This window comes from Scyliorhinus canicula, chromosome 6 (genome assembly GCF_902713615.1).
Source record: "Scyliorhinus canicula chromosome 6, sScyCan1.1, whole genome shotgun sequence".
Lineage (NCBI taxonomy): Eukaryota > Metazoa > Chordata > Chondrichthyes > Carcharhiniformes > Scyliorhinidae > Scyliorhinus > Scyliorhinus canicula.
Window position 1 is genome coordinate 150,974,098 of NC_052151.1, and position 25,077 is coordinate 150,999,174.

The window sequence follows — 25,077 nt, forward strand, 5'->3', positions numbered from 1 at the left end:
TTATTCATACAAATTAGTCAGTGAACTAGGGTTTGATTTGTTGCAATGCTGTCCTTACCAAAAACATATTTGCCATTATTCCTGCATGTATAAAATGGCCTGTAAGCAATTGCTTCGAGAAACATCAAGAGATGATGTACAAAATATATATTCTATTACCTTAATAACCTGTTAAAAGCATTCTCTGGTGGTCTTTAAAACTGGGCCATTTCAGGGAGATGAGTCGAAATAGATAGAATTTATGCATATTATGCAGGAATAATCAGAAAATTACCAGAAATAACATCAAAATACTGGAGATGCTGGAAATCTGAAATTAAAAACAGAAGATGCTGGATAAACTCAGCAAGTCTGGCAGCATCTACAGAGAGAGAGAAAAACAGAGTAAAGCTTCGAGTCCATATGACACTTCTACAGAACTGGTAGTTCACCATCTATTTGAAACCTGATATTTCCCAGTGCAGTTACAACATAGGCTCAAATAGCCAATGACAATTTGCGATTATATAGTATCTTTAACATAATAAAATGCCTCCATGTGCTTCACACGCGTATTAGTAAACAAAATTTGAGGCAAAGTTACAGAGATATTAGGACAGGTAATCAAAAGCTTCATCAAAGAGGCACATTTTAGGAATGTCTTAAAGGAGATTGTAGTACTGGCCAATTGCTGCCTGAAGCTTGCCTCCAGTTCCTTCCTGACGATTGTCATTCCTGTTGGGAATGGTACTGCGAAGTTGCAAAGAGCACGGCTCTTCTCATGACAACTTCCTCGGGCATGGCCTATACTTTAGGCATTAAATAGGAGGCATTCACTTCAATTGTCTGTATCCTTCAAATTGAACACAGAGAATTGTGTGCAAGTAGCACACTTCACTTTGGGTGTAGCACTGCAACAAATCATTTGGATGTAAATGCACCCATATTGCAAAATCTAGATCGTTGGCTCTTGTAAGAAAATCTGTCTTTTGAGTGGCAATGACCTTTCTCTCCTGTTTTTGCATAAAAGAACATATCTGTTTTTTCTGATTATGATGTTTTGTATTATATAACAGCAAATATTTATAATTAATATTTATCAATGTGCTCAAAAGTTGCATGTTTTCCTGCAGTTTCTATTCGTGTTTGAAAGAATTTTTGATTACTTATTGGAGGAACTACACATTTTCACTTTCTTTGGAAGTTTTCCACCTCTGCACACACAATTCCCTGAGCCCAAAAATGATCATGCATCTGTACTTAATCACTTGAGTATTACTATGATTCCTTCATTTATGAAATGGATGTAGCATTTCTCAAGTTATCCATTATATATTTGAGTATATTGCCCACATGATATTTGGAGGGATTATTTTGAAAATGTATGTGAACTGCCCCCAGTTCAGTACTGAGATGCTGCACCATATTGCTGGATGTAACAGGACAGCACGGTAGCATAGTGGTTAGCACAATAGCCTCACAGCTCCAGGGTCCCAGACTTGGGTCACTGTCTGTGTGGAGTCTGCACATTCTCCCCATGTGTGCATGGGTTTCCTCTGGGTGCTCCGGTTTCTTCAAACAGTCCAAAGGTGTGCGGGTTAGGTGGATTGGCCATGCTAAATTGCTCTTAGTGTCCAAAAAGGTTAATTGGGGTTACTGGGTTAAGGGGATGGGGTTGAGGAGGTGTGTGCTTTCCAAGGGCCGGTGCAGACTCGATGGGCCGAAAGGCCTCCTTTGCACTGTAAAGTCTATGTAAATTATGTAGAATTCTAGGGCTCTTAACCTATTTGTCATATTCAAGTCTAAAGCAACTGTGATATTAAATCTCTAACCATAGGTTGTGAAGCGAATGCCAGAAAAGCACAATTTGCTGATATGTTACTGGACTAGTAATCCAGAAACTTGGACATATGAGACATGAATTCAACTCTCACCACAGCAGCTTGAGATTATATATTTAGTTAATTTAATAAATCTTGTATCGTTAATGGTGACCATGTTAACTACTGGATTATTGTAAATACTATTCACTAATATCCTCTAGGGAAGAAAATCTGTCTTTACCCAACTATATAATAATCTTTATTAGTGTCACAAGTAGGCTTATATTAACACTGCAGTGAAGTTACTGTGAAAATCCCCTAGTCGCCACACTCTGGTGCCTGTTTGGGTACATTGAGGAGAATTCAGAATGTCCAATTCATCTAACAACATGACTCCAAACGCACAGCAATGTTGTTGCCTCTTAACTGCCTTGTAAATTGGTCCAGCAAACTATTCTGTTGTCAAGAAGGCTCATCACCATCTTCTCCAGGGCAATATTATTTGCCTAGCCAGCAATGCCCACTCTCCATGAATGAATAATAAATAAAAGTAGTTACCGTAAACCCATGTAGTGCAAGTGCAGTTCTTAGTTGATTGTGACATTTTTGCCAGAGATGCAAATCCTGAGCCATCTCTATTCTAAAATATTATTGCCAACATACTGTATGGTGAAATGTATATATTTTTAACTATTTACTGCAGAACCCCGAGATGTTTAGTAGTCTAGAGTCTGCCTCTGTTCGAATAGTGAAGTCTCTTCCACAGTCTACAAACCGTTTTCAGCCACTGCCACCATCGCCATCAGTGACTATCCCAACAATGGTAGTGCCAACAAAAACTGACCATCATCGAATGGACACTATACAGGAAGATCCTAGTGCTGACTCTCTAATTGGTGAGAGTGGGTTAGATGAGGATCCTTTTCCAAATAGTAGCCAGACTGCAAAATCCTTTGAAGATTTAACCGGGCACTCGGTCAACAGGAGTGACAAGCCATTCAAATTGCAACGACAAGCCCGGATTGACAGTAAGGAGACGGAGTGCTGAGTTTCTCGGTCACGGTAGTCTTTTTTTAAAAAGCTGAATTATTTATCATGTGGCTTCTTTGATTTTTGTTACAAGTTAAGTTGTAACATCCATCTATATGTAAATTTGATCTCATCTACTTCGTAGTATGTGCAGTATTTTAAAAAACTGATCATTTGATTCCTGGCTTGAAACTCCTATAACTGGTACTGAAGTACACAATCTGATTCTAAATGCAGCCCTTTCTTAATAAATGAATAAATTCTAGCCTATCATGACTTATCACAAATAACTGAATTCATCTATCATTAAATTATCGTTGGTACTTTTTACAATGCATACCTGTACATAGTCATCAAGTCTTGCATGCAATGCAAGTATATTTTTTTGGTAAGTTTTTTTTCCCAAAAATCTGTGACGCTGTTTGAAAGAACTGATGCGCTATTTGCTACCCTGTCACATCTATAACATTCAATTATTTTTTTTCTGTATCAGTACTTGCAAGCAGTGTGGGCAGATTAATGCTGCAATTTTTGTAATGATTTAAGAAGGCCTTTGTGAATATAAAAACTGTGGAAACTATTATGCTAACATTGTACTTTAATAAAGAGTTTGGATTTTTAATTGCTTTGTCCCTTTTACCAAGAAATTTCAAATAGTGGGAGGCTGCTCTAAATGGTGATGTAAATATATAGATCAATTATTAAGAATAATAATCATTATGCAAATTCCATTGCAGTGCAAAAATGCTTCAGATATAATAGATTTGCACTGATCAGACCCATGATTGATCAATCATGTTTTTGAGCCAGAGCCAGAAATAAAAACATGCTGAAAATGCTCCAACGTTTTAGCAGCATTACGTTATTTTGCTTTTGTATTAGCCCAGAGTCTGAATGTGACCACTCCAGTGGTTCCTGTTCCAGGTGTTACAGCCATTCACCATTTTAATAGTTTAGATTCTTCTTGCTTTCTTTCTGGACCTAGGCCGAGGCTTTGAGTAGGTATCAGCCACCACATCCTTACTGCAGGTTAAATTATTGAACTGGATTCGCCAAAAATGAGTGTTGTCTCATACCTCAAGCATCCTATAATGTAAAGTTTTTTTTTGTGTATGTGAATGTTGAAAAGAATAAGACAATAGGCAAGGATACTGGCAGCAGGAAGTTATAGGAGCAGTTAGGTTTTTTTTTGGAGAAAGCTGCAAAGCAATGAAGCCCACACAACATTGGTTGCTGCAGACTATTTTCAAATTGTTAAATTAGCATGTTTATTTTGAAGCTTTTACATGATACACATTTCAGTGTATTATTCATATCTCTTAGTCATAGAATTTTACAGCACAGAAAAAAGCCCTTCAGCCCATCTTGTCTCTGCTGACCATTAAGCACATATCCCATTTCCAGTACTTGGTCCGTAGACGTGTATGCTATGGCGCTTCAAGTGCTCATCTAAATGTTTCTTAAATATTGAGAGTTCCAGCCTTTCAGGCAGTCAGTTCCAAATTCCCACCACCCTCTGGCTGAAAAGGTTTTTCCTCAAATTCCCTATAAATCTCCTGCCCTTTACCTTAAATCTGTGTGCCCTAGTTATTGACCCGGCTATTAAGGAGAAATATTTCTTTCCATCTACCCTATCCACATCCCTCATAATTTTGTACAAGTCGATCAGACCCCCCCCCCCCCCCCCCCCCCCCCTCTCTCCCCTCTGCCTTCTCTGCTCTAAGGAAAATAACCCCAGCTGAACTAGTCTCTCTTCACAGCTGAAACAGTCCAACCCAGGCAACATCCTGGTCAATCTCCTCTGCACCCTCTGGTCATCCCTTTTATAGTGTGTTTCTCCCTATTGAATAAGACAGTTTAGTGAGGAAGGTGTCCACTAAAGCCCTGCTTGCATTTTCTCATTGGTAACTGACCTTTCTATCTGTCTGAATGGAACAATATTCAAGTTGGTATTCCTCACAGCAAATGACAGCTGATTGAAGCCTATCCTATAAATGAGGAATTCTGCTCAGCGTGCCACCTGATGGCAGGTGTACCCAGGAAGTGGAGATTATCAATAACTTCAAAAGGCAATTGGATGGACACTTGGAAAAGTGGGGCAATAGAACTGATTGGATTGTTTGATGGGCAGAAGGGTTTGTGCTGTGCCATAATGACTGATTCAGCAAGAATGCTCAAGAGCGAGCCAATTGATTGTTTAATGCTGTCTTGCTGGCCTGTTTAGCTACATAACTAAATGTAGTTGCTTGCTTTAGCTGTTCTGTAGGAGTCCATCTCAAGGACAATGAGGCTGCTGCTTTGACTATCAGCATCAACATGGTTGGAGGTGGCACTTGTGCCTCCAAAGCAGCAAGTCAGCTACTCCAGTTAAAGAAATGACCTCATCCTCTTGCCTTCTTCTGTCATCCCACCTCTCTGACAGCTAAAATCTAGCATCTAGTATCACATATACAAACTAAATAGTCAACCTGCACAGAACAACATTATGCAAGAGTAGCTGAGATGGTGTCAGGAACTGGAATTCATTTAGTACCTCAGAAAGTGCACCAGTTGTATAAATGGTGTATCCATCTGGTATGATGTGTACGTTTACTGTCACCGTTTGTAAATCATGTTCTGCAGCTTCTACATTCAATGGAAGATGAATCCTGGACATGCTCAATGTGTTGAAACCATCTAGTGGTTCAATTATAGCAGTAGGCTGGCTTCGGGGTTCAGGTGATCTATTTCACTCCAGTGAGGCAGGATCATTGGCAATCTTTCAATTTTCTTTTCCAGCAGGGGCCACAATTGGCTTTCCAGAAACGTATTTCCCTTTTCTGATAAATGCAGTCCATCCAAAAGATAGGAAGTAAAGTCCTATATTGCATTTTAAAAATTGACCTTTAAAGTTATGTAGTTCAAATGATCACTAAGTGTATAACTTTTTATTCTCAGACAAGCTATTTTAAAATGACGACAAACACAGCAGTCATTGAAACATACCAGTTGATTTTAGGTAATCTTATTGGTAATATTGTATGAAGAAAGCACTGCACAGGCAGAGATCTACATATACCACTGGCTTCAACAGTACTGGTTGGTAGCCAGTGAGAACAAGGCTTGTATTTTGTGCACTGCCTTAGATGGCAGCTCAATAATAGCTTTGAAAATTCAAATCTTGGTCTCGATCAGACTGCTTAAATGATGTTGCCAATATGCACCAAAGCACTGTCAAGTTTTCATACAAATTTAATGTAATTTACCAATATGTTTCTATGAGCGTATATTATAAATAATGTACCTTTCATATGGCAATTTTGGTAACTGCATTCTTATCCCAACTGCTCTCTTCCCAAAGTAGAAGAGACTAAAATTAAACCTGCTGTGAAGCACTAAGCAATGACTCTCCTGGGTGTACCACAAATACTGTATGAATATTTTGATTTATGTCTCATTATTTTCATACAAGTAATTTTACTTCGTTATTTGTGTGTGGTAAAACATTTTGTAACTGAAGGATGCATTGTTTATTCTACATGAAATAAAACTTAGTGTCCATGGAATCATAAATAAATTTTGGTCAGCCAGATAGCTGACATGCATGCAAATTATCACATTGTTTTAAGACCTGCCGATAGATTTACATATCCAGAGTTTGTCATCCTTATAGATTGCACATGTCCTCTCCCTCATGGGGCATTCCCTGCTTAATTTAAAATACCCAATTCTTTTTTTTCTCCAATTAAGGGGCAATTTAGTGTGGCTTACCCTGCACATCTTTGGGTTGTGGGGGTGAGACTCATGCAGGCACGGGAAGAATGTGCAAACTCCACACAGGCAGTGACCGGGGCCTCAGCTCCATGAGGCAGCAGTGCTTACTGCCGTGCTGCACCCCCCTCCCTACACTTAATTCTAAAGAGCTTTTCCACACCTAAATAACTTGTACAAAATACACCCCATTTTGAGAAAACAATGGAACAAGAATCATGATTTTCTAAATAATTGAATTGTGATACATCCAGGAAATCTATCGTTTAGGGTTTCACAACAGAACCAAGGGGTAAGGGGGAGGAATAACCCTCCACCAACAAGTGTAAACATTCTGTTGCGATTTGGCATGCCAAAACTGTGTTGCATAACTCAGCTGGAATTATAGCAGTGCATTGTAGTTGGTAGAATGAGAACCACCAGCTACAGAAACTAGAGCATCAGCTTGCAGGATTATCTGCACCAGAGTTGGTAGCTTACCAGTCATTGGTATGGGATTGGTTTCTCCAAGTTTTAATGGAGTCAACAACTGGCTAATGGATACAACATTGAATTGTACTCTGTCTAATTAGTTTCCTTCCTGGAAACTTTCATGAAAGCAGAGGAGATACAATACCTGCGTTTTTACCTCCATTCTCAGCAATTCACGTGTACTTTCTATTAATTGCATTTGTTGCTCATGGTATGATCTGCTCTACATTGGTGAAACCAAACATCGAATAGATGACCACTTTAAGGAACACCTCTTAAATCTGAAAACATGACCCTCAGCTTCTGGTTACCTGTTATTCTCCATCATGCTGACCTTGGATTTGCTGTGCACCATCTAGTCACTCCAGCAAGTCACCAAGGCTCCTTCAACAATACCTTCCAACCCTGCAACCTACATACCACTTGGAAGGACAAGGATGGCAGACATATGGGAACACCTGCAGGTTTGCCTCTGAAATGTTTCACCATATGCTGACTTGTAACGATTATCAATCTTCCTTCACTGTCACTAGGCCAAAACCCTGACAAAAACTCACTGTACTACATGGGTGTACTTGCACTACATGGATTGTAGTTCAAGAAGGTAGCTTGCCAACACCTTCAGAAAAGCATTTGGGGATGGGTAACTTTTACTGGTCTTGCCAATGAAGTCCACATCCCAGAAAAGAATAAAACACTTAATTTCAGATCTCTGCCCTCATTTACTTTGCAGGTTTTGGTTTTCCTTTCATAGATTTATAGAACTTTACAGTGAAGAAGATGATCATTTGGCCCATCAAGTCTACACTAACCCTCTGAAAGAGCATCCTACCTAGGCCCACTCCCCTGTCTTATCCCCACCTAACCGTTGGGACACCAAGAGGCAATTTAGCATAGCCAATCCACCTAACCTGCACATCTTTGGACTGTGGGAGGAAACCGGAGCACCCGGAGGAAACCCATGCAGACACAGGGAGAATGTGCAGACTTTACACACAGTCACCCAAGATTGGAATCGAACCTAGGTCCTTGGCACTGTGCTAACCACTGCGTCACCCAGAGGGCATCAGTTCATTAATCTGCCATTCTTGACTTTTATTGGTTTCTTTTTGTCCCATTATCACTCTCTTTGGCCTTGCACTACGAATCATTTAATGTCTTCTATCCTCCACAGGTCTTCCCTTTTATTCTTTTTCCACTCTTTCCCCTTCCACTTACTTTAAAAATGTTGAAATTTCTAACTTATCCCAGTTTTGATGAAAGGTCATTGACCTGAAACATTAATTCTGTTTCTTTCTCCTCGCAGCATTTTATTTGTTTCTTTCCTGTCTTTATTTTTACAAGCACAAGTCACTGGGTCAAACACCTATTACTCCCTCAATAACACACGGTGTATCTGCACCACATGGACTGCCATGGTTCAAGAAGACGATTCACTGCCATCTTCTCGAGCAATTAGAGATGGGCAATACATGCAGGCCTTGCCAGGGACACACATGCCTTGAATGAATAAGAAAAAAATCTGAGTGGAAAAGCAACCCAGAAGGATCACCTTCAAATGCATTATCATTTATCACGCCTTTTCAGCTTTATTATGTCCTATAAGTGTTATGCATTGAATTTTTTTTACAGTGCGTTCTTCTCTTTCCTTACCCGATTCTCCATTTGCATCAAGTTCCAGAGATCGAGCACATCAGTTCCACATTCTGTTGCAACTTTGACACAGGCCTCAGCATACTGGTTGGTTACAGAATTATATCTGTTCAATATACTATCTAAAAAGGGCACACAATAGTAAGTGGCCACGTCTAGTATTACACAGTGAGTAGCACAAACTGAGCACATGTGCAGAGTCCTTAGCTGGTGCACAATACCCTACCAGTTATTCTATTTTATTTTTTATTGTATTTTTTTTAAATTTACTATTTTCTTTGGTATGTCAGGGTGTGCCCTTCGCTTCTATATATGTGTATATATATATATATATATATAATATATGTCTCTTATCCTGAGTACATAACAGTAAATATACTTTGTTCAAAAACCCAATAAAAAACATTTATAAAAAACTTGGCAATTTGTTGAGTGTAGAAATTCGATGCAGTGAGAAAAAAGACACTTCTGCTATTTAAAAAACACAAAAAGTGGCCTGAGAGAGCAAGAGGCAGGAAGAGTTGAGGTCGAGGCATTAATTAATAGCTAAGTAGACAGGTGTCTTTTTTTAAAATTCTAAACAAGGGCAGTAGTTCAAATAATTGAGGAAATAAGTGCTGTATTAAATTTATAGTTTAACTAGTCAAAAACTTAATAGTATAGTTATGAGGATGGAGACAATCATAAGCTTGAGTCTCAAAGGCTGTCTTGCCTGCCAGGTGATGAGATATATTCACTCCTTGAAGCTGGAGTGAAACTTGGAGTGGGCGGGAAAGCATCCAGTTATTGTGGCCCATGATGATGTAAGAAACACTAAGAGATAGGTTCTGCTAAGGGAGTATGATCAATCGGGTGTCGAATTAAAAAGCAGAAATGCAAAACTGATGGATTACTATCAAAGCCACAAATAAATTGGCATAGGGTAAAGAAAATGAGAGTTGAATGCAGGGATCAAAGATTGGTGTGGGAGAAATGGGTTTTGATTCATTGGTCACTTGCACCAGTACTGGTGAAAGCTGGAGCTGTTCCGTTGGAGTAGGTTTCACTTGTACCGTGCTGGAACCAGTGCTCAGGTAAATCAAATGCTGTGAACTGAATAGGGGAGAGAGAATGCAGGAGGAAGGGAGCATTCAGGAAAGGGAAAATTTAGGAAGTTAAACATAAAGGACAAAACAATAATGCAGGGTAGTGATATTCCAATTGTCTCCCTGCACCCAGTGGTGCACTAAGACAGACTATACAGTAGTCTGTTTCTATAGCTCATTATTCCTGGAGCAGAGGTTGTCACTCAACCTGTTTGACCACATTATGAATGCACCTTCCTTGGCCATCAAGTCCTGGTGGGGGACTTGAACCTGGTGCTTTACAGCTCGGAGGCAGGGGAACTACCAATTGCGCCACAACACGTCCTCAGGGTAGTGATATGGATAATGATAACTAAAATGTGACAGGAAGGGAAGGACCGTACAAGCATGAGTGGACTAGCAAAAAGGGTCATTGGGGAAAATGGTAAAAAGACAGAATTAAAGGTTCTGTATCTGAATGCACATAGTAGTCAGAACAAGATAGATGAATTGATGACACAAATAGAAAGAAATGGATATATGATAGCCATTACAAAGCTGCAAGGTGACCAAGGTTGGGAATTGAATATTCAAGGTTAATTGACATTTTGAAAGGATAGGAAGAAGATAAGGAGAGGTATTTCTGACAATGAAGGGTGAAATGAGAACAGCAGTGAAAAATAATCTTGGCTCAGAAGATCAAGATGTAGAATCTGTTCAGGTGGCAATAATATGTGGCAAGGGAAATAAGTCACCGGTGGGAGCAGTTTATAGTCCCCCTTACAGTAGTTACTAAACTGTAGGACAAAATATATATCAAGAAATAACAGGGTTAGCCCTGCTGCCTCACGGCACTGAGGTCCCAGGTTCGATCCCGGCTCTGGGTCACTGTCCGTGTGGAGTTTGCACATTCTCCCCGTGTTTGCGTGAGTTTCGCCCCCACGACCCAACATGTGTAGGTGAGGGGGATTGGCCATGCTAAATTGCCCCATAATTGGGAAAAAATGAATTGGATACTCTAAATGTTTTTTTAAAAAGAAATAACAGGGCTCATAAGAGCAGCAATTATCGAGGGCGATTTTAATTTTCATGTTGATTGGACAAATCAAATTGGTAACTGTAGACTTGAAAACAAGTTCAGAGACTCTATTGGGACAGTTTCTTTGAACAATGCATTGTGGAATCAACCAGGAAACAGACTATTTTAGATTGGATAATGAGTAATGAGACAGGTTTAATTAATGATCTCATGCTAAAGGATCCTCAGGTAGAGGGACCATAACATGACAGAACGTCACAATAAGAGCATTAGAAAACAAAGTATACTGAGTCACATAAGGAGATGTTAGGTCACATGACCAAATGTTTGATCGATGAGGTAGATTTTAAGGAGTTTCTTAAGGGAGATAGAGAGTTATAGGGAGAGAATTCCAGCGCTTGGGGTTCAAGCAGTTGAAATAAATTGTATTTGGCAATGCACAAGAGGCCAGAAATAGAGCAGCACAGGTATTTTGGAGGGTTGTGGGGCTGGAGAAGATTACAGAGGTAGGGTAGGAAAAGAGCATAGAGGGATTTGAAAACAATGGTGAGAATTTTAAATCAAGACTGGGAAATGTAGGTCAACCAGCTCAGAACAGCACTTGCGGTGAGTTAAGACACAGTATAGTTTTGGGAGACCTCAATTTACAGAGGCTAGAATGTGGGGCACCAGGCAGGAGTGTGTTAGAATAGTTAAGTCTACAGGAAACAAAGGGATGAATGTATGTTTTAGCAGCATAATAGCTTGAGTCAGACAACGCTAATCGGTCAAATAAAAAAAATGGCAGACACTTTGAACAAGTATTTTGGAGATGTCGTCATTTTAGAAGATACAAAGCATTCCAATACGAGTAGAAAATCAAGGGCCAAGCGGAGGAACTTAAAATAATAACTATCACAAGTGGAAATAGTAGTAGAAAGACTAATGACTGACAAGTCCCCTGGACCTAATGGTCTGCATCCCTTGGTCTTAAAGGAAGTGGCTGAATAAACAGTGGATGCATTCATTGTAATTCTCCAAACTTCCACAGATTCTGGAAAGGGACCGGCAGATTAGAAGTGGGTATGGGATGTAGTCACAAATAATACTGGCTATCTAACAGTTAACCGATTTGATAAATGGCCCATTTTCAGACTGGCAAATTGGGGTGGCACAGGGATCGGGGCATCAACTATATATTAATGACTTGGATGAAAGAACAAATGTAGTGTAGACAAATTTGCTGAAGATAATATATGTTGTGATCAACTGGTAGGCAAATGGCATGTTGACCTTTCTTGCAAGGGGATTGGAGTACAGGAAAAATAATTCTTGCTACAAATGAATTGGGTTTTGGTGAGGCTGCATCTGGAGTGGTGTGTGATGTTTTGGTTTGCATATTTGAGATGGGATATATTTACATTGGAGGTGGTACAGGGAACGTTCGGTAAGTAGATCACTGGGATCAGGGCTGAGTAAATTTGGCTTATATTCTCTGGAGTTTAGAAGAATGAAAGGCAATCTCATTGTAACCTACAAAACCATGAAGGGGCTTGATACCGCCGTAAACTCTGGGCCCACCCACGTTAGATTGGGGTTGTACCCTGGTTGGGATAAGTATTTGTACAGCAACTGCCCAGAAGTGCAAACTTCCTCTGGGTAATTGTGCTGCGCTGTGACCTATCCAAAAATCTGATTTAAATTGCAAACTTCGGATGGTTCTTGCGGTGTTACATAAATCAATAGTGACTTCCAAATAAGATGGAAAACAAATCAATAGTAACTTCCAAAAGAGATTTGAATAGAAACTTGGAAAGAAGTAATTTGCTGGGCTACGAGGAATGATCAGGAAAATGGGCCTAATTGGATAGCTCCTTCGAAGAGCATGATGGTGTGACTGGCTACCTTCTGTGCTGAAACATGCTCTGAAACACTTCTTAGTTTCAGCTGAAGTATCTTCCATCGGAGGTGGAAAGCAGGGTGTGTTTTTTTAAAGTGAATAAATAATGGGTGGATTCTCCAGTCCGCTCCCCTGTCAGCAGTGGGATTCTCCGTCCCCTCAGCCGCCCAATGTGGCTACTCCATGCAGTCAGGAAATCCACTGCATATGTTTTCTCGTTTTCTACAAACTTCAAAACTTCAATCTAAAATGGTATTTGGATGCTGAGGTGGGCGTGTATCTCAGGAGAGGGATTTCTCATTTGCCTTGCTCTCTATCCTTTGCATTTAAATAATTACAGATTCCAACGACTGAATTTACTAACTGGAGATGAGTGTGTGTGTTTGTGTTTCCAATACCTTTGGCAATGCACTCCTTTTCCCAAGCTGACTCATTGAGTGGAGGTGGTGTAATCAGGATCACTTTTTCTTCACCAACGCCTATGGATTTCAAGTATTCAATGATGCATTTCAGATTTTCAGCATACTCAGTGAGAGGAATATGTTGCACTGGGTTCACATCTAGTCACAAAATAAAACGGATAAGTTATACACTGGTGTAGCAAATGATAAACCAGCAGAGAGAACATCATACAACAAAGCTCTCTCAAAACTACTTCTGAAGCAATTAAATCCATGATTCCATTTTTCGTTAAAAATAAAATTTCAATTTCAACTTGATACAACTTCATGTGAATATAGGCTGGAGTTTATACGCCATGTGAACATTTAAAAAGAAAAACAAATAATCTGATAAATTATCTTAATTTTCCAATTGAGGATTTGAGGAATCTGGCTTTAAAAATTCACCACTTTTTATTAATTATTTTTCCTTTCAGACCGCTTTGGTAATCTGTTCCTAGATATCTAGCAACATTTTTTCAAACAGTCTTAAATCCTCTGGATTTAAGTAAATCAAAGCAAAATACTGTAGATGTTGAAGATCTGAAACAAAAACAAAGTGCTGGGAAAGCTCAGCGGGTCTGGCAGTATATGTGGAGAGGGAGGGCCGGTTTAGCTCGGCTGGATACCTGGTTCGTGATGCACAGCAATGCCAACCACACGGGTTCACTTCTCATAATGGTGGAGATTATTCATGAAGGCCCCGCTTTCTCAACCTTACCTCTTGCCTGAGGTGTGAGGTAATTTACAATTACAGATATATATCTTTTTAAAAGCCAGCATTCCTCACTGTCTTAGCGGTTGTTTCCTGTGGTTGGCTGAAGCAGAATCCTATTCCTGGCTTGTGCTGTTTCCCACCCAGCAATGGACCCACCCACCCACCCAGGATTTTACAACTGAACCTCAGCATCTTTCTGTTATGGAAAGGAAAAAACACCCAAGTATTCCACTTTTGATCACTATTCAATCATTCCTGCTGGAAATGGGCAACGGTGGAATCAGGTGAGGACAATAAGCCTGTGACTATAAAGTAACACCATCATCCCTTGGTAGTGTTCCCAGCCAGCTGTGTAGCCAGGATACTTCTAGCAGATAAATACTTGCTAAAAGTTTGTAATCGCAGAGATCTGGAAGTAGAGGTATTGTGTGCAATGCCTACCTTTCAAAGCGGAGTCATTTGCTCCAAAAAAGACTGTAACAGCAGCAATGGTCCCTTGGTTAGCAGGTTGAGTAAGAATCTTTGGCAGAATATTGAGGGCCCATTTTGAATTATACCCTGAAAAACCACGGTTCAGCACATCACACTTTCTACAAGAAGAAATTATAATTTTATGTGATAAAGTAAGAACAAGAATGTTGTCAAACACGAGGCAACAAGTCCAGAATGCAATAATCTGTTCTGCTTGCATACTTCTACTTTGAAACTATACATTTTTTCTAAGAGCAATTTATATTCTCACCTTTATTACCTTGAGATTTGACTGCTCTAACACTCTCCTGACAAGCTGCAATTTGATTTAGAACGCCATTGCCCTCATCCATACCTGCTTCCATGGCCTTTAACTTTGCTCAGATCCACTTTTCCCTTACAAAACAATTTCAAGATCCTCACCCCCACGAAATGCCTCTATGGCCAAGTGTCATCTTATTTTGACTTCCTTCAGCTCTATAAATGCAGGATGGTGTGTCGCCTCCCTGGTGCAAGGGTCAAGGATATCTCGGAGGGGGAGGGCAAACAGCCAGCTGTCCTGGTGCATATAGGCACCAACGATATATGTAGAAAACGGGATGAGGTCCTGCAAGCTGAATTTAGGGAGTTAGGAGATAAATTAAAAAGCAGGACCTCAAAGGTCGTAATCTCAGAATTGCTACCAGTGCCACGTGCTAGTCAGGGTAGGAATGGCAGGATAGCCAAGGTGAATACACAGCTTGAGGAATGGTGCAAGAGGGAGGGATTCAAATTCCTAGGACATTGGAACCAGTTCTGGGGGAGGTGGGACCAGTACAAACCGGACATTCTGCACCTGGGCAAGATCAGAACCTATGTCCTAGGGGGAGTGTTTGCTAGTGCTGTTGGGGAGCATTTAAACAAATGTGGCAGGGGAATGGGAACAGATGCAGGATATTGGAGGGAAGTAAGGTGGGGATATAAAAGGCAGTAAAAGGAAAAGTGGAAGACAGAGAAACCAAAGACAAAAATCAAAAAGGGCCACATTACATCTAAAAGGGCAATAAATGTTAAATAAAACAAACCTGAAGGCTGTCTCAATGCAAGGAGTATTGGTAATAAAGTTGATGAATTAACTGCCCTGACAATCATTAATGGATATGATGTAATTGGGATCAAGGACACCTGGCTCCAGGGTGACAAAGGATGGGAATTCAACATCCAGGGGTATTCAATATTCAAGAAAGATAGAAGGAAAGGAAAGGGAGGTGGGGTAGCGTTGCTGGTAAAAGAGGAGATTAACACAATAGTAAGGAAGGACATTAGTCAGGACAATGTGGAATCTATGGGTGGAGCTGCGGAACACCAAAGGGCAAAAAACGTTTGTGGGAGTTGTGCACTGACCACCAAACAGTAATTGTGAGGTATGGGATGGCATCAAAAAGCAAATTAGAGATACGTTCAGTAAGAGTACAGCAGTTATTATGGGTGACTTCAATCTGCATATTGATTGGGCTAATCAAACTGGTAGCAATGCATTGGAGGAGAATTTCCTGGAATGGATAAGGGATGGTTTCCTCGAAAAACTAGAGAGCAGGCTATCCTATCCTAGATTGTGCAATGAGAGAGGGTTAATTAGCAATGTTGTGGTACAAGATCCTTAAGGGACGAGTGACCATACTACGGTAGAATTCTTCATTAAAATGGAGAGTGACACAGTTTTTTTTTAAAAATAATTTTTATTGAAACTTTTTTACAAAATATATAACAACCAACAGTAAAAAACAACAATAAAACAACATAATAAGCATAACACCCCCAAGACCGTAACAACGCATATATCGAGCCCCCCCCAAACCCGGTAAACAACAAGAGAACTTGAAAATAAAATAAACATAGTCAACACCCCCCTCGTTCCCCCCTCCCCCCCGGGTTGCTGCTGCTGCTGACCTAGTTCCCTATCGTTGATAGGGAACTAGGGGCCTCACGGTAGCATGGTGGTTAGCATCAATGCTTCACAGCTCCAGGGTCCCAGGTTCGATTCCCGGCTGGGTCACTGTCTGTGTGGAGTCTGCACGTCCTCCCCGTGTGTGCGTGGGTTTCCTCCGGGTGCTCCGGTTTCCTCCCACAGTCCAAAGATGTGCGGGTTAGGTGGATTGGCCATGCTAAATTGCCCGTAGTGTAAGGTTAATGGGGGGATTGTTGGGTTGCGGGTTACGTGGGTTTAAGTAAGTAAGTTTAAGAAGCAAGCACTTTCCAGGAGACTCATCCGGAGTGAGACTCGTACAGAGTGGAGGATTGAAATTTGGTAATTTGGTGCAGTGAGGTAATTCGGTGCAGAGTGTGAGGAGGTGCTCTTTAACCCTGGTAAGTGACTGGTAAGTAGTCTCTCTTTTTCTTTTCATTGTCTAATTTACTTATTTTTATTTTGAAATTGTAGTTGTTTAAGTTTACCAAGGGTTTAAGACATGGCAGGAGATCCCAGACCCGTGTCATGCTCCTCGTGTGCGATGTGGGAGCTCAGGGACACGTCCACTGTCCCTGGCTCCTTCACGTGCAAGAAGTGTGTTCAGTTGCAGCTCTTGTTAGACCGCTTGACGGCTCTGGAGCTGCGGATGGACTCACTTTGGAGCATCCGCGATGCTGAGAAGGTCGTGGATAGCACGTTTAGCGAGTTGGTCACACCGCAGGTGAAGGTTACTGAGGGAGATAGAAAATGGGTGACCAAAAGAAAGAGCAAGAGTAGGAAGGCAGTGCAGGTGTCCCCTGCGGTCATCTCCCTGCAAAACAGATATACCGCTTTGGATACTGTTGAGGGAGATGGCTCACCAGGGGAAGGCAGCAGCAGCCAGGTTCATGGCACCGTGGCTGGCTCTGCTGCACAGCAGGGCAGGAAGAAAAATGGCAGGGCTATAGTGATAGGGGACTCGATCGTAAGGGGAATAGACAGGCGGTTCTGTGGACGCAATCGAGACTCCAGGATGGTATGTTGCCTCCCTGGTGCAAGGGTCAAGGATGTCTCGGAGCGGCTGCAGGACATTCTAGGGGGGGAGGGTGAACAGCCAGCTGTCGTGGTGCACATAGGCACCAACGATATAGGTAAAAAACGGGATGAGGTCCTACAAGCGGAATTCAGGGAGTTAGGAGTTAAACTAAAAAGTAGGACCTCAAAGGTAATAATCTCAGGATTGCTACCAGTGCCACGAGCTAGTCAGAGTAGGAATGTCAGGATAGATAGGATGAATGCGTGGCTCGAGAGATGGTGCAAGAGGGAGGGATTCAAATTCCTGGGGCATTGGGACCGGTTCTGGGGGAGGTGGGACCAGTACAAACCGGACGGTCTGCACTTGGGCAGGACTGGAACCGATGTCCTAGGGGGGGTGTTTTCTAGAGCTGTTGGGGAGGGTTTAAACTAATGTGGCAGGGGGATGGGAACCAATGCTGGAAGTTGGAAGGTAGTAAAACAGGGACAGAAACAAAAGGAAGTAAGGGGAAAAGTGCAAGGCAGAGAAGACATAGTCAGAAATCCATAAGGGCGACAGTACAAGGTACAGTGACTGAGGGGAGCACAGTGAATAGGCCCAGTAATAACAAAAGGAATAAAACTGGAGATGTTAAGATTCAAAACAGAGGTAAAAAAACCAACATAAGTGTACTTTACCTGAATGCTCGTAGTATTCGGAATAAAGTAAATGAGTTGGTGGCACAAATCATCGTGAAGGACTATGATTTAGTGGCCATTACTGAAACATGGTTAAAGGATGGTCACGACTGGGAGTTAAATATCCGAGGGTATCAAACTATTCGGAAGGACAGAGTGGATGGTAAGGGAGGTGGTGTTGCTCTGTTATTTAAGGATGACATCCGGGCAATAGTAAGGGATGACATCGGTGCTATGGAGGATAAGGTTGAATCCATTTGGGTGGAAATCAGGAATAGTAAGGCGAAAAAGTCACTGATAGGAGTAGTCTATCGGCCACCAAATAGTAACGAGATGGTGGGGCAGGCAATAAACAAAGAAATAACTGATGCATGTAGAAATGGTACAGCAGTTATCATGGGGGATTTTAATCTACATGTCGATTGGTTTAACCAGGTCGGTCAAGGCAAGGAAACTATCCGCGATAGTTTCCTAGAACAGTATGTAATGGAACCTACGAGGGAACAAGCGGCCCTAGATCTTGTCCTGTGTAATGAGACAGGATTGATTCATGATCTCATAGTTAGGGATCATAGTTAGGGATCCTCTCGGAAGGAGCGATCACAATATGGTGGAATTTAAAATACAGATGGAGGGTGAGAAAGTAAAATCAAATACTAGTGTTTTGTGTTTAAACAAAGGAGATTACAAGGGGATGAGAGAAGAACTAGCTAAGGTAGACTGGGAGCTAAGACTTTATGGTGGAACAGTTGAGGAACAGTGGAGAACCTTCCAAGCGATTTTTCACAGTGCTCAGCAAAGGTTTATACCAACAAAAAGGAAGGACGGAAGAAAGAGGGAAAATCGACCGTGGATATCTAAGGAAATAAGGGAGAGTATCAAATTGAAGGAAAAAGCATATAAAGTGGCAAAGATTGCTGGGAGATTAGAGGACTGGGAAATCTTTAGGGGGCAACAGAAAGCTACTAAAAAAGCTATAAAGAAGAGTAAGATAGAGTATGAGAGTAAACTTGCTCAGAATATAAAAACAGACAGTAAAAGGTTTTACAAATATATAAGACAAAAAAGAGTGGCTAAGGTAAATATTGGTCCTTTAGAGGATGAGAAGGGAGTTTTAATAATGGGAAATGAGGAAATGGCTGAGGAACTGAACAGGTTTTTTGGGTCGGTCTTCACAGTGGAAGACACAAATAACATGCCAGTGACTGATAGAAATGAGGCTATGACAGGTGAGGACCTTGAGACGATTGTTATCACTAAGGAGGGAGTGATGGGCAAGCTAATGGGGCTAAAGGTAGACAAGTCTCCTGGCCCTGATGGAATGCATCCCAGAGTGCTAAAAGAGATGGCTAGGGAAATTGCAGATGCACTAGTGATAATTTACCGAAATTCACTAGACTCTGGGGTGGTCCCGGTGGATTGGAAATTAGCAAACGTGACGCCACTGTTTAAAAAAGGAGGTAGGCAGAAAGCAGGAAATTATAGGCCAGTGAGTTTAACTTCGGTAATAGGGAAGATGCTGGAATCTATCATCAAGGAAGAAATTGCGAGGCATCTGGATAGAAATTGTCCCATTGGGCAGACGCAGCATGGGTTCGTAAAAGGCAGGTCGTGCCTAACTAATTTAGTGGAATTGTTTGAGGACATTACCAGTGCAGTAGATAACGGGGAGCCGATGGATGTGGTATATCTGGATTTCCAGAAAGCCTTTGACAAGGTGCCACACAAAAGGTTGCTGCATAAGATAAAGATGCATGGCATTAAGGGTAAAGTAGTAGCATGGATAGAGGATTGGTTAATTAATAGAAAGCAAAGAATTGGGATAAATGGGTGTTTCTCTGGTTGGCAATCAGTAGCTAGTGGTGTCCCTCAGGGATCCGTGTTGGGCCCACAATTGTTCACAATTTACATTGATGATTTGGAGTTGGGGACCAAGGGCAATGTGTCCAAGTTTGCAGATGACACTAAGATGAGTGGTAAAGCGAAAAGTGCAGAGGATACTGGAAGTCTGCAGAGGGATTTGGATAGGTTAAGTGAATGGGCTCGGGTCTGGCAGATGGAATACAATGTTGACAAATGTGAGGTTATCCATTTTGGTAGGAATAACAGCAAACGGGATTATTATTTAAACGATAAAATATTAAAGCATGCCGCTGTTCAGAGAGACTTGGGTGTGCTAGTGCATGAGTCACAGAAGGTTGGTTTACAAGTGCAACAGGTGATTAAGAAGGCAAATGGAATTTTGTCCTTCATTGCTAGAGGGATGGAGTTTAAGACTAGGGAGGTTATGTTGCAATTGTATAAGGTGTTAGTGCGGCCACACCTGGAGTATTGTGTTCAGTTTTGGTCTCCTTACTTGAGAAAGGACGTACTGGCGCTGGATGGTGTGCAGAGGAGATTCACTAGGTTAATCCCAGAGCTGAAGGGGTTGGATTATGAGGAGAGGTTGAGTAGACTGGGACTGTACTCGTTGGAATTTAGAAGGATGAGGGGGGATTTTATAGAAACATTTAAAATTATGAAGGGAATAGATAGGATAGATGCGGGCAGGTTGTTTCCACTGGCGGGTGACAGCAGAACTAGGGGGCATAGCCTCAAAATAAGGGGAAGTAGATTTAGAACTGAGTTTAGGAGGAACTTCTTCACCCAAAGGGTTGTGAATCTATGGAATTCCTTGCCCAGTGAAGCAGTTGAGGCTCCTTCATTACATGTTTTTAAGGTAAAGATAGATAGTTTTTTGAAGAATAAAGGGATTAAGGGTTATGGTGTTCGGGCCGGAAAGTGGAGCTGAGTCCACAAAAGATCAGCCATGATCTCATTGAATGGCGGAGCAGGCTCGAGGGGCCAGATGGCCTACTCCTGCTCCTAGTTCTTATAAGTAGGGTGATCATTGCTCGGCACAACATCGAGGGCCGAAGGGCCTGTTCTGTGCTGTACTGTTCTATAAAGTCGCGGAAAGGCTGCCACCGCCTAAAGAACCCTTGTACCGATCCTCTCAGGGCGAATTTGACCTTCTCCAACTTAATAAAACCCGCCATGTCATTGATCCAGGTCTCCACGCTTGGGGGTCTCGCATCCTTCCACTGTAGCAAGATCCTCCGCCGGGCTACGAGGGACGCAAAGGCCAAAACACCGGCCTCTCTCGCCTCCTGCACTCCCGGCTCCACCCCAACCCCAAATATCGCGAATCCCCAGCCTGGCTTGACCCTGGATCCTACCACCCTCGACACCGTCCTCGCCACCCCCTTCCAGAACTCCTCCAGTGCCGGGCATGCCCAGAACATATGGGCATGGTTCGCTGGACTCCCCGAACACCTGACACACCTGTCTTCGCCCCAAAGAACCTACTCATCCTAGTCCCGGACATATGGGCCCGGTGCAGCACCTTGAATTGGATGAGGCTAAGCCGCGCACATGAGGAGGAAGAGTTAACCCTCTCCAGGGCATCCGCTCATGTCCCATCCTCAATCTGCTCCCCCAGCTCCCCCTCCCACTTAGCCTTTAGCTCCTCTACTGACGCTTCCTCCACCTCCTGCATTACCTTGTAGATATCAGATACCTTCCCATCACCGACCCAGACCCCTGAAAGCACCCTGTCCCTCACCCCCCTCGCGGGCAGCAAAGGGAATCCCTCCACCAGCCGCCTAGCAAACGCCTTTACCTGCAGGTACCTGAACATGTTCCCCGTGGGGAGCTCAAATTTCTCCTCCATCTCTCCCAGGCTCGCAAACCTCCCGTCAATGAACAGGTCCCTCAGCTTTCTGATGCCTGCCCTGTGCCACCCCAGGAATCCCCCATCAATGTTCCCCGGGACGAATCGATAGTTCCCCCATAGCGGAGCCTCCATTGAGCCCCCCAATTCCCCCCATGTCGCCTCCACTGCCCCCCAAATCTTGAGGGTAGCCGCCACCACCGGACTCGTGGTATACCTCGTAGGAGGAAGCGGCCACGGCGCTGTTACCAGGGCCCCCAGGCTTGTGCCTCCACAGGACGCCATCTCCAACCTTTTCCATGCTGTCCCACCCCCTCCATCACCCACTTGCGCACCATCGACATATTGGCCGCCCAATAATACCCCGAGATGTTGGGTAACGCCAGCCCCCCACCATCTCTGCCCCGCTCCAAGAAGACCCTCTTCACCCTCGGGGTCCCATGCGCCCAAACAAAGCTCATGATGCTGCTCGTCACCCTCCTAAAAAAGGCCCTAGGGATAAAGATGGGCAAACACTGAAAAAGGAACAAGAACCTCGGGAGAACTGTCATTTTGACGGACTGTACTCTACCCGCCAACGATAGCGGCACCATGTCCCACCTTTTAAATTCCTCCTCCATCTGCTCCACAAGCCTGTAAAATTAAGCTTGTGGAGAGTCCCCCAACTCCTGGCCACCTGCACCCCCAGGTACCTAAAACTCTTCACTGCCCTCTTAAACGAGAGCCTACCAATTCCCTCCTCCTGATCACCCGGGTGCACTACAAACACCTCGCTCTTACCCAGATTCAGCTTATAGCCCGAGAAGCCCCCAAACTCAGCCAACAGCTCCATCACCCCCGGCATTCCCCCCACTGGGTCCGCCACATACAGCAGCAGATCGTCCGCATACAGCGATACCCGATGTTCCTCCCCACCCCGCACCAGACCCCTCCACCTCCCCGACTCCCTCAACGCCATAGCCAGAGGTTCAATTGCCAGTGCAAAAAGCAAGGGGGACAGGGGGCACCCCTGCCTGGTCCCACGGTAAAGCCTGAAGTACTCTGACCTCCTTCCATTAGTAGCTACACTCGCCATCGGGGCCTCATAAAGCAGCCTCACCCATTTGATGAACCCTTCCCCAAATCCAAACCTCTCCAGCACCTCCCACAGGTACCCCCACTCAACTCTATCGAAGGCCTTCTCTGCATCCAGCGCCACCACTATCTCCGCCTCCCCCTCCACCGCCGGCATCATAATAACATTTAACAACCTCCGCACATTCGTGTTAAGCTGTCTTCCCTTGACAAATCCTGTCTGATCCTCATGTATCACCCCTGGCACACAGTCCTCTATCCTGGTGGCCAGGATCTTCGCCAGCAACTTAGCGTCCACATTGAGGAGCGAGATTGGCCTGTATGATCCACACTGAAGGGGGTCCTTATCCCGCTTCAGGATCAAAGAAATCAGCGCCCGAGACATCGTCGGGGGCAAAGCTCCCCCCTCCCATGCCTCATTGAAGGCCCACACCAACAAGGGGCCCACCAGGTCCGCATACTTTTTATAAAATTCCACTGGGAACACATCCGGCCCCGGCACCTTCCCAGATTGCATTTGGCCAATCCCCCGACTAGCTCCTCCAACTCTATTGGCGCCCCCAGCCCCTCAACCAGCTCCTCCTGCACCTTTGGGAAACGTAGCCTGTTCATAAAGCTCTCCATACCCCCCCCCCCCCCCCCCACCCACCCACCCACCCACCCACCCACCGGTGGCTCCGACCGGTACAGTTCCTCGTAAAAGTCCCTAAAGACCCCGTTCACCTCTGCCCGCTTCCGCACCACATTCCCACCCTTATCCATCACTCCACCAATTTCCCTAGCTGCATCCCGCCTGCGGAGCTGATGCGCCAGCATCCTGCTCGCCTTCTCCCCATACTCATAAACCGCGCCTTGCGCCTTCCTCCACTGTGTCTCCACCTTTCTGGTGGTCAGCAAGTCGAACTTGACCTGCAAACTACGCCGTTCCCCCAACAATCCCTCCTCCGGGGCCTCCGCGTACCTCCTATCCACATCTAGGAGCTCCCCCACCAGTCTCTCCCTCTCCCTCCTCTCCCTCCTTTCCCTATGTAGGCCTCAAATGAAGTTACTGTGAAAAGCCCCTAGTTGCCACATTCTGGCATCTGTTCGGGGAGGCTGTTACGGGAATTGAACCGTGCTGCTGGCCTGCCTTGGTCTGCTTTCAAAGCCAGCGATTTAGCCCACTGTTCTAAATCAGCCCCTAACTGCAGCAAGACATCCCTACTCCTATACTCAAATCCTCACTTTGAAGGCCAGCATGTAATTAACTTTCCTCTCTGCCTTCTGTATCTACATGCCAACCTCCAATGACTGTTCCACCATGACACCCAGGTCTCGTTGCCCTTCCCCTTTTCCTAAATTGCCACCATTCAGATCATAATCTGCCTTCTTGTTTTTGCCACCAAAGTGGATAACCTCACATTTACCCACATTATATTGCATTTGCCAAGTACTTGCCCACTCGACCAGCCTGTCCAAGTCACCCTGCAGCCTCTTTGCATCCTCCTCACACACACCCTGTCACCCAGCTTAGTGTCATCTGCAAATTTGGTGATATCGCATGCAATTCCTTCGTCCATATCATTAATGTATATTGTGAACAGCTAGAGTCCCAGCACTGCGGTACCCCACTAGTCACTGCTTGCCACTCTGAAAAGGACCAGTTTATTCCTCCTCTCTGCTTCCTGTCTGCCAACCAGTTCTCTATCCACGTCAATACATTACCCCCAATACCATGAGCTTTAATTTTGATCATTAATCTCTTGAGTGGGACCTTGTCAAAAGCCTTTTGAAAGTCCAGATACACAACATTCACTGGTTCACCCTGGTCCACTCTACTGGTCACAGCCTCAAAAATTCCAGAAGATTTGTCAAGCATGATTTCCCTTCAGTGAATCCATGCTGACTTGCTGACTTGGATCGATCCTGTCCACGCTTTCCAAATGCTCAGTTATTTCATCCTTAATAATTGACTCCAGCATTTCCCCCACCACCGATGTCAGGCTAACTGGTCTATAATTCCCTCTTTTTTCTCTCCCTTCTTTTTTAAAAAGTGGGGTTACATCAGCTACCCTCCAATCCATTGGAACTCTTCCAGAGTCTATAGACTGCTGGAAAATGATCACCAAAGTGTCCACTATTTCTCGGGCCACTTCCTTAAGTATCCTGGGGACTTATCGGGTTTTAATCCCATCAATTTCCTTAATACAAGTTTCTGACTAATAAGGATTTTCTTCAGTTCCTCCTTCATGCTATACGCTCTATCCCCTCATATTCCCAGGTTATTTGTGTCCTCCTTAGTGAAGACAGATCCAAAGTAATTGTCAACTGGTCTGCCATCTTTTTGCTGCCTATT

General features: G+C 43.4%; 2 protein-coding genes across 4 annotated transcripts in view; one reads left to right on the forward strand and one right to left on the reverse strand.

The window, feature by feature from the left end:
* The window catches only part of LOC119967574 (disintegrin and metalloproteinase domain-containing protein 17-like), a 91,006-nt gene extending 87,553 nt beyond the window's left edge, over window positions 1-3,453 (forward strand). For all 3 annotated transcript variants that reach the window (XM_038800278.1, XM_038800280.1, XM_038800281.1), the window contains exon 19: window positions 2,506-3,453. In XM_038800278.1, coding sequence (XP_038656206.1) covers window positions 2,506-2,850 — 345 coding nt within the window. In that variant the 3' untranslated portion in view covers window positions 2,851-3,453. The remainder of the gene's footprint in view (window positions 1-2,505) is intronic.
* Window positions 3,454-4,732: 1,279 nt separating this feature from the next.
* Window positions 4,733-25,077, reverse strand: part of iah1 (isoamyl acetate hydrolyzing esterase 1 (putative)) — a 29,000-nt gene continuing 8,655 nt past the window's right edge. The window contains exons 3-6 of the mRNA XM_038800282.1: window positions 14,287-14,435; window positions 13,086-13,247; window positions 8,706-8,827; window positions 4,733-5,690 (exon numbers count right to left, since the gene is read on the reverse strand). Coding sequence (XP_038656210.1) covers window positions 5,520-5,690; window positions 8,706-8,827; window positions 13,086-13,247; window positions 14,287-14,435 — 604 coding nt within the window. The 3' untranslated portion in view covers window positions 4,733-5,519. The remainder of the gene's footprint in view (window positions 5,691-8,705; window positions 8,828-13,085; window positions 13,248-14,286; window positions 14,436-25,077) is intronic.